Here is a 14,832-nt window from a genome sequence, read left to right on the forward strand (position 1 = left end):
GATCTGTGGATGGCACTGTTTAGGGGGGATCTGTGAATGGCACTGTTTAGGGGGGAGATCTGTGGATGGCACTGTTTAGGGGGGAGATCTGTGGATGGCACTGCCATCCACAGATCCCCCTACAGTGCCATCCACAGATCCCCCTCCCCGACGCTCACAGCAGTATATTTATAAAATAATCAGTAACTACTTTAACTTTAATCATTGCTCATTGCTGAGCTCTTTACTCTGATTATTTGGATATCTTACTTTGTTTTAGCTCCGGTAATAGCAGGCAGTGCGGGCGGGCGGCGCTCACTCACTGACGTCACGCGCCTGCTTCTCCCACTAGGCGGCGCAGGCGCGTGACGTCAGTGAGTGAGCGCCGCCCCCCGCACTGCCTGCTATTACCGGAGCTAAAACAGAGTAAGATATCAAAATAAATAATCCAGGGCTTTACTCATTATCTCCTGGGGGGCCCCGTGGGCCCCCCTGACTTAGGGGCCCGGTCGCAATTGCGACCGCTGCGACCCCTATAGCTACGCCACTGTTGGTCTGTATTATGGCAATGTAAGTTGCCATAATACAGACCTAGACTCGAGTATAAGACGAAGGGGCTTTTTGAGCACAAAAATATGTGCCAAAAAACTCGTCTTATACTCGAGTATATACGGTACTTAATTGGGGAGTTTTTTTTTACATGTGAAACTTTTTTGTAATAAAACACTTTATTTTTAAATTTTTACTTTTACACTTTGCGTTTCCCATAAGGTCATACAAGACCTCTGGGGGACATTTAACTTCAATTATTTAATTTTTTTTTCACTATTGATTTCTTCTTTAACTGGGACTGACATAGTAGTCCCAGTTACAGGGGAAATACACCTCTCGGAGAGGCTGTAAGGCAAGGTAACAAGATTTTTGGTTGCTCTATATTACACTTTTTGTGAGGCAAGGTAACAAGAAATAGCTGATTTGGCACCGTTTTTATTTTTATTTTATTTACAACATTCATCTGACAGGTTAGATCATGCGGTATTTCTATAGAGCAGGTTGTCATGGACGCGACAATACCAAATATCACTACTTTTTTTGGTTATTTGTTTCAGTTTTACATAACAAAGCATAAAAAAAATAATAATGATTCTTTAGTGTCTCCCCATTTTGAAAGCCATAGTTTTATTTATTTTTTGGGCGACTGTCTTGTGTAGGGGCTCATTTTATTCGAGATGAGATGACAGTTTGATTGGCACTATTTTGGGGTGCATATGACTTTCTGATCGCTTGCTATTACACTTTTTGTGATATAAGGTGACAAAAAATGGCTTTTTTTCACCGTTTTTATTTTTTTATTACGGACGCGGCGATACCTAATATGTCTACATTTTTTTATTTATGTAAGTTTTACACAATGATTTCATTTTTTTTTTTTAAATCATGTTTTAGTGTCTCCATAGTCTGAGAGCCATAGTTTTTCAGTTTTTGGGTGATTATTTTAGGTAGGGTATGATGTTTTGCAGGGTGAGATGACGGTTTGATTGGCACTATTTTGGGGTGCGTATGACTTTTTTATCGCTTGCTATTACACTTTTTGTGATGTAAGGTGACAAAAAATGGCTTTTTTTACACCATATTTATTTTAAAAAAAATTACGGTGTTCACCTCAGGGATTAGATCATGTGATGTTTTTATTGAGCAAGTTCTTACGGACGCGGCGATACCTCATATATATACTTTTTTTTATTTGCTTAAGTTTTAAATACGGCGAAAATGAACCCGGTTCTTAAGGAGTTAAAGGGGTTGTCCGCTTTTTTTTTTTTTTGTATGAGTGCTGCCTTCTCTGATCTGTTTACCTGCTCATCACTGCAAATCCTACGGCGAGCAGGTGAACAGATCAGAGAGGGCAGCTCTCATATGAGCGCTGCCCTCTCTTCAAATAGCTGATCGTCGGGGGTGTCGGAGGACCACGGCTGATCTGACATTTATGACCTATCCGGAGGATAGATCATCAGTAGTATAAAGAGGACAACCTATTTAACAGTAGAACTGGAGGGAAGGTATTACACATCTCGCTACTGGCTGTGTAGGAGGAGCAGAGGAATCACCCTCTGTGCCCCTGCTCCTACACAGCAAGTGCAATGTGTGACAGTATCCTACTGGGGAGCGCCTGCAGCTGAGCTGTGATCATCGGAGGAACCAGGTGAGTATTTACTGTTAGATTTTCTTACCTCCTGTGAAGGGGGCACACGTTGACATAACTACTATGAAGGGGGCACCGCTGGGCATAACTACTCTGAGGGGGAATATTTGGGCATAACTACTCTGAGGTGGCACATCTTGGCATATCTACTGTGAAGGGGGCACATATATTGGCATAACTACTATTAGGGAGCACATGGGGAATGGGTGTGTATAGTTATGCTTTGGGCAGAGTTAGAGGCGTGGCCTGGTATGAAACAAATTGCAGCGGAGCGCTACACGCGATGCACACGTTGTCCCTCTTTACAATTTTCTAAAGTTGGGAGGTATGCACACATTACATCCGGACGGAAAACTCGCTCATGTAAAAAAGGCCTAATATGTCTATGCTGCCGAAAAAATAAAAAAAGGTAAGACTGTTGGAAAAAAACAAAAACCTCTCTGTCAAAGATGGCTTGGTCCTCAAAAGGGTTAAATGGGGTATTCCAGTTGTTAGACATTATCCATTCATCTCTATGGGAATTCCGGAGACAGTGGAGCGCTGTACCGGCTATCTCCGGAACTACCATAGAAGTGAATGGAGCGGCCACCAGCATGTGTGACCGGCCACTTCCTTAATTTCAGGGGGGCTGCAGGAGATACGGGGTCCCCAGCAGTAGGACCCCCACCGATCTGATAGTTATGCCCCAGCCTGTGGATAGGGGATAACTTCTAGCAAGCAGAATACCCCTTTAATGGCCCATAGCTATGTAGTGTATTCACATGAGCCGTATTTAAAGAGTTTTTGTCACAATTTTTAGAATCGTTTAAACAGCAGAAAAAAACGCAGTGATTTTGTTTAAAAAAAGAAAACGCGACAAAACTGTCTCATGTAAGCAAGACCTTGTTGCATGATTGATGGCGGCTGCTGGGGGGCACAGACCACTGCCCCGCCCTGGCTTGCTCTTACTAGGTGGGCAGCACAGCCTGGTTGCCCTCCTGCAGTGAGAGGAGCCGAGCCTGAGGCTGCCGCCGTGACTGACAGGAGCCGCCGCGCAGGCGCAGTCTGCCTCCGCCTTCAGCTCCGCCCCCTCCGCCGCCTATAAAGTCTCCGCCTCACCTGGCTGCAGTTCTCCGGCTGTGACTCCTGTGCCTGAGGATTTCACCGCAAGACAACAGTAAGACGCCTCAGCGCTTGCATTGCACGATAGGGCGCGGGCTCTTATCGCTGAGTCTGGGTGTTTACGGCTTATCAGAGGGAAGTGGAATCTGTAGTGGAAGATGTCTGCTGTAGACTCCCTACACTTTTATGGACTAGAAACTAAGGATAAGTGCTGTAGTTTTCTGCGTCCCGTTTTCCATGGGTGACTTTGCATTGCTGTACAGGATGAGCTGTGTATACAGTGGTCACCGGCATCAGCTCCTGGAGTTTGTTTCACCACTGCAGGAGTTCCCCTTTAAGTGGGTGTGACGCCTATAGCAGCCACTTGTGCTGTGATCCCAGCCCTCCATTACACAGATGTAACCTAGAGGGGGCGCTGTGCTCCAGGCATGTGTCATGGTGGGGCAGTCCAGAGGGTGCTGTGCCTATAGACCTGTCAGTGCTACTGTGCCCTGCCATTCACAATGGAAACCATAGGAGGGAAAATGCTTCCTCGGGAGAATATATCCACCATATGGCTGTGTAGTATGAGACCCCTGCGCTCACTCAGCCCTGCTAGGCCAATGGCTGGGGCTATATGACGGCTTTATTTGTAGTTTTATGTGGAGCTTCCTTAGGTTACATGCACACGACCGTTGTGTGTTTTGCGGTCCGCAAAACACGGATGGCGTCTGTGCGTTCCACAATTTGTCGAATGGCACGGACAGCCATTAATATAACTTCCTATTCTTGTCTGCAAAACGGATAAGAATAGGACCGGTTATATACAATTTTTATTTATTTTTTTGCGGACCACGGAACGGAGCAGCGGATGCGGACAGTAGGGGTAGGCGATATGCGATATACATTTGTGGCATGATATGGATTTTGTGCATATTGCCTATATCACTGGACTGCAATATGATCGCGCGCTCGGCGCGCACCATGTTCTCCTGAGCCGTCACAGTGGAGAAGGGGGGGAGTCCCTCTCTCCCCATTGTGCGCGGCTGCTGCTGACCACCAATGAGAACAGAGTAGGAGGAAGAGAGGAGGGACTGTGGCCACTGCGCAACCAATGAATGTGCCGGCCATATCCCACAGGGTCGTCCCCCCCTTCCCCCATCATTGGTGGCAGTGGGCAGTTCCGATCGTAGTCCCAGCAGTGTAATGCTGGGGATCCGGTCGCTTACCATGGCAGCCAGGAGTCACACTACTGAAGTCCTGGCTGCCATGGTATGTTAGTGAGCAGCATTATACTCACGTGCGCCGTGGCCGCCGGTCGCTCCTTCTGTCTGTGCGGCGCATTGCTAATGCTTATAGCATTAGCAATGTGCCGTACAGACCTATGAGAAGGAGCGCCCGGCGGCCACGGCACATGTGAGTATAATGCTGCTCACTAACATACCATGGCAGCCAGGACTTCAGTAGCGTGACTCCTACTGGAGTCGGATCTCCAGCATTACACTGCTGGGACTCCGATCGGAACTGCCCACTGCCACCAATGGGGGGGGGGGGGACGACCCTGTGGTCATTGCCACCAATTAATACTGGGGAGGGAGGGGGGATTTGAGTTACCAGAGGGGGCTGATAAGAGGGAGAGGCTGGGGGGCACATGAGAGGCTGGCTGCCATGGTCAGCTCCCTGCTGTTGTGTGCACAGGGCACAGGGCAGCAGGGAGAGTGTAAAGTCCTATTCACCCTAATAGAGCTCTATTAGGGTGAATATGACAAGGGTTCTAGCCCTTAAGGAGGCTAATAGTGATTAAATAAAGTAAAAAAACGTTTAAACACCCCCCCCCAATATAGAAAACAATATATCACGATATATATTGCACATGCTTAAAATTATATTGCAATATGGATTTTAGGCCATATCACCCACCCCTAGCGGACAGCACACGCAGTGCTGTCCGCATCTTTTGCTGCCCCATTGAAGTGAATTGTTCTGCATCCAAGCCGCAAACTGCTGCTCGCTGTGGACAAAAACGGTTGTGTGCATGAGGCCTTAGGAATGCTTTGAGGAGCACGCAGCTCTGTGCCCTCCTATGGACTGTAGTTGGCACTGGAAAGTTGGACGACAGTCTCTGGGCAGCAGACCTGTTTAGGTCCACATTTTTTGGACAATCAGATGCAGAACTATTTATTTCAATGGGGACGGCGCACTGTCCTCAACAATGTCCATTCCATGGCCTGCAAAAAATAGAACGTTTGTCAGTTTTGCGGGAAAATAGGCATATGGTGGGACGTAGGGGAGAAGGCAGGATGCCTCTGGATACGGCTGTGTGCATGGGGCCTAATACTGTGATGTAACGGGGGTCTTCTGGTCTCCTGCTGTGTGGTGCTGGGATGTACGCTCCTAACATCAGCAGGCATGACCTAAAAACCATATAATGTCTCACCCGTTACTTCAGCGCGCTTTGCTGCTGTACCTGACCGTCTGGCCAATCATTGTCCTTGGTGGTCTACAGCTGAGGACAGTGACTGGATCCAGGCACATCCTGGTACTCGGTGACATGCAGTGGGAGTACCAGAGAAGTGGCACAGAGAATGGCGCTGGAGTAAGGGGTTAATATAATTTTTTTTTTTTTTTTTAAAGATCTTGTAGGGGTTGTCCGAGATTTTTAGGCAACCCCTTTAAGGGGTTAAATTGCGTTCAATAGAAGTCATATGGTTTCCAGTTGTACTCCTAAAGTCCCCCAGTACTTGCTTGTACAGTGCATCCGACAAGGAAGCTACATGTCAGCAGCCACTAGATGGCGCTCACGCTTTTGCTCATGGTCTGTGCAGAGGGGGTAACGGAGCTTCTGGCAAATCACCGCACGCTGTTCTCCATGGATGTCTTCCTCACAATGGCTGTTCTCCATCTTGGCTGCTTCTCCTACACACCTGCTCCCTGTAGTATCAGCGCTTTGGCAGTGAAGTGGTTAACTTTAGACAGCTGCCAGACTTGCTTATGAAAGTCATATGTTTTATTATGGGAGAACGTTAAACCCAGTGAAAGCTGCCATTTCAGAACTGCCAAGGGTGCAAAAAACATTAGGAAACTGCCTTACCGCCGATACGCCTTTTTACAGCGGTCATTAAAGGGTTTCTACCACCACATTTTGACCTAATTAGCTGTCAGACACTAGCGATCTGCTAGTGTCTGCTCTACCTAACCATGCTATTGTAATTCCTTTCTGTGCAGCGGTTACCCTAAAAAACCTAGTTTTATTGCTATGCTAATGAGCCTCTAGGTGCTATGGGGGCGTCTTTTCAGCACCTTGAGGCTCCGTCCACTCACTATTTCCGCCGCCCAGCGCGCTCCAGCCCGCTCCTCTAGATTGACAGACTACTTCTCTGCATCTCGGCTGAATTCTCGCACCTGCGCCGTGTGCTTCTGTATTCGGCGCAGGCGCAGTGATCGTCTCCCTGTGCCGGCATCTTCACTGCGCCTGCGCCGAATACAGAAGCACACGGCGCAGGTGCGAGAATTCGGCCGAGATGCAGAGAAGTAGTCTCTCATCTAGAGGAGAGGGGCTGGAGCGCGCTGGGCGGCGGAAATAGTGAGTGGACGGAGCCTCTAGGTGCTGAAAAGACGCCCCCATAGCACCTAGAGGCTCATTAGCATAGCAATAAAACTACGTTTTTTAGGGTAACCGCTGCACAGAAAGGAATTACAATAGCATGGTTAGGTAGAGCAGACACTAGCAGATCGCTAGTGTCTGACAGCTAATTAGGTCAAAATGTGGTGGTAGAAACCCTTTAAGATGTAAGTGCTGCATGGGTCTCCTGGACAGTGGAGAGCGGGAGTCCTGCCCGAATGGTGGAAGCGCTGATCCCGGCAGTTTAACCCTTTAGATGCTAGTTGATGGCAACCACAGCGTCTAAGTGGTTTCAGAGGAAGGGGACTCCCTCAGTCAGCCATCGGCACTGCCACGTACGAGTGTGGCATCCTAAAAAAAGAGAGAACATGTCCTATCCTTGTCCATAAAACAGACAAATTATATTATGGGCTGGATGTTGCGTTTGGCAAAATGCAGAACACACGGCCGGTATCTGTGTTTTGTGGACCACAAAAACTACAACGGCTGTGTGCATGACCCCTTAGGGATAACTTGTAACAACCGGCATATACAGAAGTCATGTAGCATTACCACCAATTAATACCGCCTGTCTCTCTTCTCGCTCTTTAGTGCCTGAATACACCATCATTTATTTTAATGCCAGAGGTAAGTAGAGGTTTTCTTTCTTAGAACCAAACCATTTAAAGCATTTTTACATTGATGGTCTACTACGGTCAGCTGCACCTACAAGGGCTGTTTCTCACGAGCGGATGCCGCGCGGGTAATCCGCTGTGTGAAAGACCGCCAAGCCCCGCACTGGACAGCAGACACGGAGCAGTAACATGATTGATAATGCTCCGTGCCCCTCTGATCTTTTTACTACAGAATCACGGTAAGATAAAGTTGTCACCGTGATTCTGTAGTAAAAAGGTCAGACACGGAGCATTATCAATCATGTTACTGCTCCGTGTCTCTGCTGTCCGGAGCGGGGCTTGGCGGTCTTCCACACAGCAGATTACCCGCGCGGCATCCGCTGGTGTGAAATGGGCAGAATTCCTCACAGAGCGACATCCAAACGCGTGTCTGGTACTGCAGCTTGGCCCTAGTCAGAATATCGGGCTGCTGTAAGGAAGAGGCTATAATAGAAGATGACTGGATTTTCATTTTTGTAACGTTTGGGGGAGAACTGCATTGTGGTCTGCAGGGGTTTGGGGTGAGTTATTTCTCTTTGATTTCCTTGTCAGGTCGTTGTGAAGCTATGCGAATGCTCATGGCTGACCAGGGAGCTCAATGGAAGGAGGAAGTCGTAACGTCTGATGACTGGCAGAAGGGGGATCTGAAGAAAGCTGCGGTAAGATGAAACCCCTCATGGACAAAGTATAATGGTAAAATGTAGATCAGGTGATGGCGTGGGATCGGGGTCTGTGCCCGCTCCATCACTTGTGGATGCCAGCTCTGGTATACTGCTGCATTCAGTGTTTCCTCTCACCCTAATAGACTGCCTGTCAGATTTACAGTAACAGAATGAGTGATTAGAGGAGCGCAGGTTCAGATCCCCTATTAGGCCCTTATTTTGCAGATCGCTCCATACACACAACTGCAAAAACTGCACAGATCAGTTATTGAGTTATTCAGCGCGCACAGGCAAACGCACTAGATGATGCTCATGCGCAAGATTATTATTTTTACTGCTGCGGCAGGGTGATGTCCGCACATCAAGAATAGCAGATGAGGGAAGGAGCAGGGCTCTCTAAGAATGGGTGCGTCCGGGCTCCATGAGCGATAAGTTCCGCCCCTTGGACTCTTTCAAGCTCATTGCCATATTTATGAAATTGTTTTTTTTAGGGGCACAAATAAATTTAGATTGCCTCTACAGTTCTGGTTAGAATGCCCTCAAGGAGACCTACAGTGCCATATGAGCAGTTGTATACGCTCACTAGTGGTGACAGAATGCCTTTAATTCAGATGAGGGGACTGCTCATGTGTGCTCCTAGAGTTCATGGTTGATGACAAGGATGTCACCATAACAGATAGTGGCAACCAGGAGTCTACTGTACCTACAGGTGGCATGAGTGTCTAGTCTGCAAACTTGATGTGTGGTGACTGTATGCTGGAAGGGTGTACAGAACCAGTAATGGACCAGGGGGTGACCTCCTTGGAGGTAAAGTAACTATGTGCAGCAGGGGTTAATGCAAGTATCTTGAGTACTGACATCTCAGACTGCTGAGTAAAGCACTAGTGTTGTGGAAAATGGAGGATCATCCTGGTGTGAGTATCTATTGGCCCTGTCAATCAAGAGACGGGTGTGAAAAGAGGTGGGCAAACAGCCTCTAGGAGCAGGTGCAATGCCCCCCCTCGCTTCTAGAGGCTAATTAGCATATTATAAAAATCTCAATGGCTTCAGGCAGTGAGATGGCTCTAATATAGGTATGTATAGGTATGTTCAGCTGACATTAGCACATCGCTAATGTCAGCCAGCTTAATACCATTTTTAAGGTGACAGAAACCCTTTAAAAGAGGGACCACCCTCTCCACCTCCAGTTCTGTTTTCTGTCCTAAGGATTCATCACTGCAGTTTCTAAGTTATCCCCAGTTTGCAGAAATAGGATCCCTCCTTGGGATTTAAACTTGGTTCTTTCAGCCCTGATGTCACATCCTTTTGCGCCAATAGACAGCATTTCCCATAAGATGCTCTCCCTAAAGCTGGCTTTTCTCCTAGCGATGACCTCTGCTAGAAGAGTTGGGCCTCTTTCACACGGGCATCCCGGATTTGCTACGGATGCGTTGCATGTGCATTGCGGGGAAAATCGCGCGAGTAGGCACGCAATTGCTGTCGGTTATTGTTTGCAGTCCCTTATAACATGGTTATAAAGGGAAAATAATAGCATTCTAATACAGAGTGCTTACTAAAATGTGGATTGAGGGGGGGTTAAAAAAATAAAGATTAGCTCCCCTCATCCAATTGATCGCGCAGCCAGCATAGTCTTCTTGCTTCTTTCAGGACCTTTGACATAAGAGCAGGTCCTGCTAAATGAAGATAGGTCCTGAAAGAAGCAAGAAGACTATGCCGGCTGCGCGATCAATTGGATGAGGGGAGTTAATTTTTATTTATTTTTTTTAACCCCCCCCCTCAATCCACATTTTAGTAAGCACTCTATTAGAATGATATTATTTTCCCTTTATAACCATGTTATAAGGGAAAATAATAGTGTATACACTTTAATGGGGTCCGAGTTGCTTTCATCCCTATCATCTCCTAGCAACCATGCGTGAAAATCGCGCTGCATCAGCACTTGCTTGTGATTTTTCATGCACACCCATTCATTTCTATGGGGCCTGCATTGCGTGAAACGCAGAATATAGAGCATGCTGCGATTTTCACGCAATGCACAAGTGATGCGTGAATATCACCGCTCATCTAAACAGCCCCATTGAAGTGAATGGGTCCGGATTCAGTGGGGTGCAATGCGTTCACCTCAGGCATTGCACCCGTGCTGAAAACCCGCCCGTGTGAAAGTGGCCTTAGTGAGATTGCTGCTCTTTCCATTGACCAGCCTTATTTAAAAATCTTGCCTAGGGTGGTTATTTCTCCTGATCCTTCTTTTGCCAAAGGTGTCTTCCTCTTTTCACCGTTCCCAAGAGATGGTTCTTCCCTCCTTCTGTGCTTCTCTAAAAAGAGAAAAAAAAAAAATCGGAGTTCCATTGTTTAGATGGGAGATGTTGAATTCAATATCTGCAGGTCACACAGCCCTGGAGGTCCTCTTCCCGTTTGTTGATTTCCTTTCAGGGTGCTAAGAAGGGCTCTGCTGCTTCTTCCCAGACTATTGCTGGATGGATAAGGCAAGCTATTTACTTGGCATAAACTCATCCAAGGGAGCTGTTCTGCCATCAGGGTTCAGGGCTCACTCTACTAGATCAGTCTCTACTTCCTGGGCAGAGGGCCTCCGCTTCTATAGAGCAGATTGTAGGGCTGCCACCTGGAGTTCAGTATCCCCCCCCCCCCCCCCCCCCCAAGTTTACAACAACAAAACAATAACATTCAAAACAGAATAAAAAGGACAATTACTTTCATCTACCTTAACTGACAGTCAGGAGAAGGCTTTATGTAGCATTAAGATGTTGAAACCGTACATTTCACCTTTAACTCTTAATCCTAGTTGTCCTGGATATAATTGGTCGCTATCGAAGGCTGTCAGACATTCACACCGCATTCACTCGGGCAGCAACCTGCAGACACCAGAGTTGTGTCTGAGTTATTCCGATACAGAGTTGGCACTCAACCAGAGGCCCCAAATCTTTTCAAACCTGTCTGGTGTACCCCTAGCTTCAAAGGTCCATTTTTACATGGGTAAAGCTGAGTGGCGTCCAGTGGGATAAGGAGGGACTCTTTGGAGGCTTCCAATTTAGCAGGATGGACTTCCTAGCATAGAATAGTAGTAACCTATAAAGGATTGTAGTGTATTTGGTAGGAATAATGTCGTTGACAAGGCCCAGTAGACTAACTTCTGGGGATATAACTGCCGGGAGATCCAGTCTGGAATTGAGATCTGTGCACGTCTTCCCAAAAGTCTGCAATAACTGGACATTCCCAAATCATGTGCATTAACGTTCCCTTGCCAATGCCACATCTGTTACAGATATCTTGAGTTTGTATATGCGAGCTAGACGCACAGGAGTAAAATATTCTCTGTATCCACTTAGCCTGAATCGGCTGATCCCGCGCACAAATCACCGATCTCCATGTCAATTCGTGATATCCTCTTTCCATTTGACGAAAGCTTTAGATATAGGCGAAGGTTGATAGGATATTAGTGTCCCATAGAAGGCAGAGACCATTTTACCATGTTCTACTCGCCTGGCAATTTTCTCTATCTCCCCATATTCCAGCCGCAAAGGGCCCACCCCAAATTGAGACTCGCATACATGCCTCAGTTGGAAAAACCTAAAGAGGGATGAGCGTGGTATATTGTATTCGGCCTGTAGAGCTGAGTCTTAAAAACCCCCTCATCATACAATTGGGTGAGGTATTTAATCCCCCTCTGCAGCCAGAACTCAGTCTGAGAGAGAAGCCAATTCTGGGAGTTTAGGGTTTCTCCATAGGGGCAAAACTGGGGACCATACGTTTTGTGTTTTTTGTCCCCTCACCACCACAAACTGGTTCCATGCATTGATGACCCCCACCATAAGGAAGGTAAGGTGTTTCACCGGGTATTTGCCTGCCCTATAGACCAAGTTTGTCATGGCCTCAGTGCAGGGCTGATCGTGATCTGTGGAAGACCCGTCAGCTCCTCCACTCCCCTGGCAGTCACAGCACCACCGGGCCTGGACAGGACTCGTTGAGTGCTGTGTATGCAGGGACCTACAGGAATGGTCCCTGCCTGCTCTCTGGGGTGTCCTGCTGTCACTGACAGCAGGCCACCCGCTTGGCAGCTGCCATCTCTGAAAGGACGTTCCAGAATGTGGTTAATATTTGAGTAATTTTATGTAAATTTTTTTAAATGTTAATAAATATATTATGTTCTCAGTCTAAGGCCCTTATTTATCACCACTAGAACACCCTGCTTATCATTAGGTTTGGTCATCAATTCTCACCTCTCCTGTGTTCCTTCTTGTCCTTATACTATAAACCAGGAGTAGGGAGACTCCAGCTGTTGTGGAACTACAACTCCCAGCATGCATGCTTCCTCTACTCTTCTCAGAACTCTCATAGAAATGATTGGAGCATGCTGGGAGTTGTAGTTTCACAACAGCTGGCATGCCGAAGGTTCCAGTCCCCTGCCCTAGATGCTTCACTTCCAGTACCCATGTTTCCTCTATTTTCCCTACGTTCATCCCTATTGATTGTATGCATGGAAGGAGCGCTTTCATCACTGTGGATGTGGGGACCTGACCAGTACTCTTTACACAGGTTTTTTTTTTTTTTTTGTCTTCTGCATCAATCAGATCCCATCGATGCCAGGAATTTTGCTGTAGTTAACACATTCAGTGCTGTCAAACTATCTTACAGTTCCTTGTCTTATTTTCTCCTTGTAGGTGTATGGCCAACTTCCAGGATTTAAAGATGGAGACTTCACTCTGTATCAGTCCAATGCCATGTTGCGCCTTCTTGCCAGGAATCATGGTATTACAACTTAAAGGGGTTATACAAAGTCTAACATATGCCCCCCCCATGCCCAGGCCCCTCGTATAGATTATACTTGCCCACCTCCCCAGCACCTGCACCGCTCCTGATCCCCCGCACAGCTGCATCTCCTGGTGACTCTAGGGAGGCTAGTCCCCGTCATGGCCTGCTATTGGCTGTTTCCCACACCCCGTTGCCAGATGTTTGAATCCACATGACTGGGGGATCAGGAGCAACTCGGGTGTCGGAGCTTCTTTTATTCTTTCATGTATTGAGCATGTGGATCCCTCTGCATATATTTACTAATTCTGAACTATGATTGGGTTGTAGATCTGTATGGGAAAAATCCTCGTGAGGCAAGCCTCATAGACATGGTTAATGACGGAGTGGAGGATCTTCGGCTTAAGTATTTGAAGATGATCTATCAGAACTATGTGAGTGACACCCAGAAGTCTGACAGAGAAATGTCTTCCTCTTCAGAAGATTCATGTTTCCTTTTTTGTTTAGGAGAATGGAAAAGATGATTACGTTAAGGCTCTGCCCACTGACCTTGGTCACTTTGAACGTCTGCTTGCCTCTAATAATGAGGGGAAGGGGTTTGTGGTAGGAGCTCATGTGAGTAGTGATTTGCTTTAGTTATACTAGGACTATTTAATTGACAGGCTATTGATCTGAAAATTGATTTTAAAAAAAGTAATTGTCACTGACACAGGCTGCTGTTAGAGAGCCTGCAAGAAATGGAAAGTCCACATAGGAATACTCGTGTTCATAAAGATCTAAAAGCTGTGCACACCTTCACAACCAACTTTGTTGCTCCAGTACTTTAGCAGCAAGTAAGGGACACATGGAAAACTGTATGACAGCAGGATGATTGTTTGTAGTCTGTTACCATGGAAACGCATTGACGTGTACCTTGTCTTATAAATAACTTAGTATAAATCCATAGTACAAGTGAGGAGGAGAAATGTATATGTTAGAGATAGAGAAATGCCTCCTTCACTTATCAGGGCCATTCATTGTTTAATAGTCCAGCTGACAGTAAATCTGCTCATTACTTGTATTATGTTCTCCATACTGGTTCCCCTCTTCATAGACCTTTCTGCGAACTGACCATGAATTCAGGGTGACTTGAACAATTAAGAAATGCAGGGGGGTGGGGGGGGCCTGTACCCTCCTGAAATGAACGGAGCAACTGGTTGGGCCGGAATACCCATTAAGTCGTTGACTCCTAAAGTTGTGATACCTAATTGCATTATTTCCCTATTGCTTTGTAGATTTCCTTTGCCGATTACAACCTGGTGGATCTTCTGCACAACCATCTTGTTCTGGCACCAGACTGCCTTTCAAGCTTCCCACTCCTCTGTGCCTATGTCAAACGCATTAGTAGCCGTCCCAAGCTTGAAGCATATCTCTCCAGTGATGCCCACAAGAAGAGACCAATCAATGGCAATGGCAAGCAGTGAGCATTGAGGAAAGTGGAAAAGGTTATGAATCCAGACTACAATAAAACCGTAAAATCAGAATCTAGTAATGTACGTAGATGTGCCTACTGCCACTCTCCTTGTGTCCTAAAGAGAATTTTATTGGCACCTCTGATAGTTTTACAATCCATGTAACTGTAGGTTGTTACTAGATATAAGCTGTGAATAGTTATTACTGGTTTCTCCTGGATTGTTGAAAAATAAAATAGGTGGTGGTATGTATGTTTTTTAATTTTCCCTGAATGGATTTAGATCGGGTGTCAAACACCTTTTTACCTGAACCTGAAATGACTTGTGTGCATTCCGTTCTGCAAAAAAAAACATGTCTGCAAAACTGACAAGGACAGGCATTCTTACAATGATCTGCAAAAAATACGGATCCAACGCG

The 14,832-nt window shown here is 46.5% G+C and overlaps 1 protein-coding gene across 1 annotated transcript; it reads left to right on the forward strand.

Moving 5' to 3' along the window:
- The first annotated feature begins 3,319 nt into the window (after nt 1-3,319).
- On the forward strand, nt 3,320-14,467 carry LOC121003418 (glutathione S-transferase P 1-like). The gene is made up of 7 exons (XM_040435260.1): nt 3,320-3,335; nt 7,473-7,508; nt 8,087-8,193; nt 12,876-12,963; nt 13,294-13,397; nt 13,471-13,578; nt 14,238-14,467. Coding segments are annotated over exons 1-7 (633 nt in total). The 5' UTR covers nt 3,320-3,334; the 3' UTR covers nt 14,427-14,467.
- The last annotated feature ends 365 nt before the right edge of the window (nt 14,468-14,832 follow it).

Source organism: Bufo bufo, chromosome 6 (genome assembly GCF_905171765.1).
Source record: "Bufo bufo chromosome 6, aBufBuf1.1, whole genome shotgun sequence".
Lineage (NCBI taxonomy): Eukaryota > Metazoa > Chordata > Amphibia > Anura > Bufonidae > Bufo > Bufo bufo.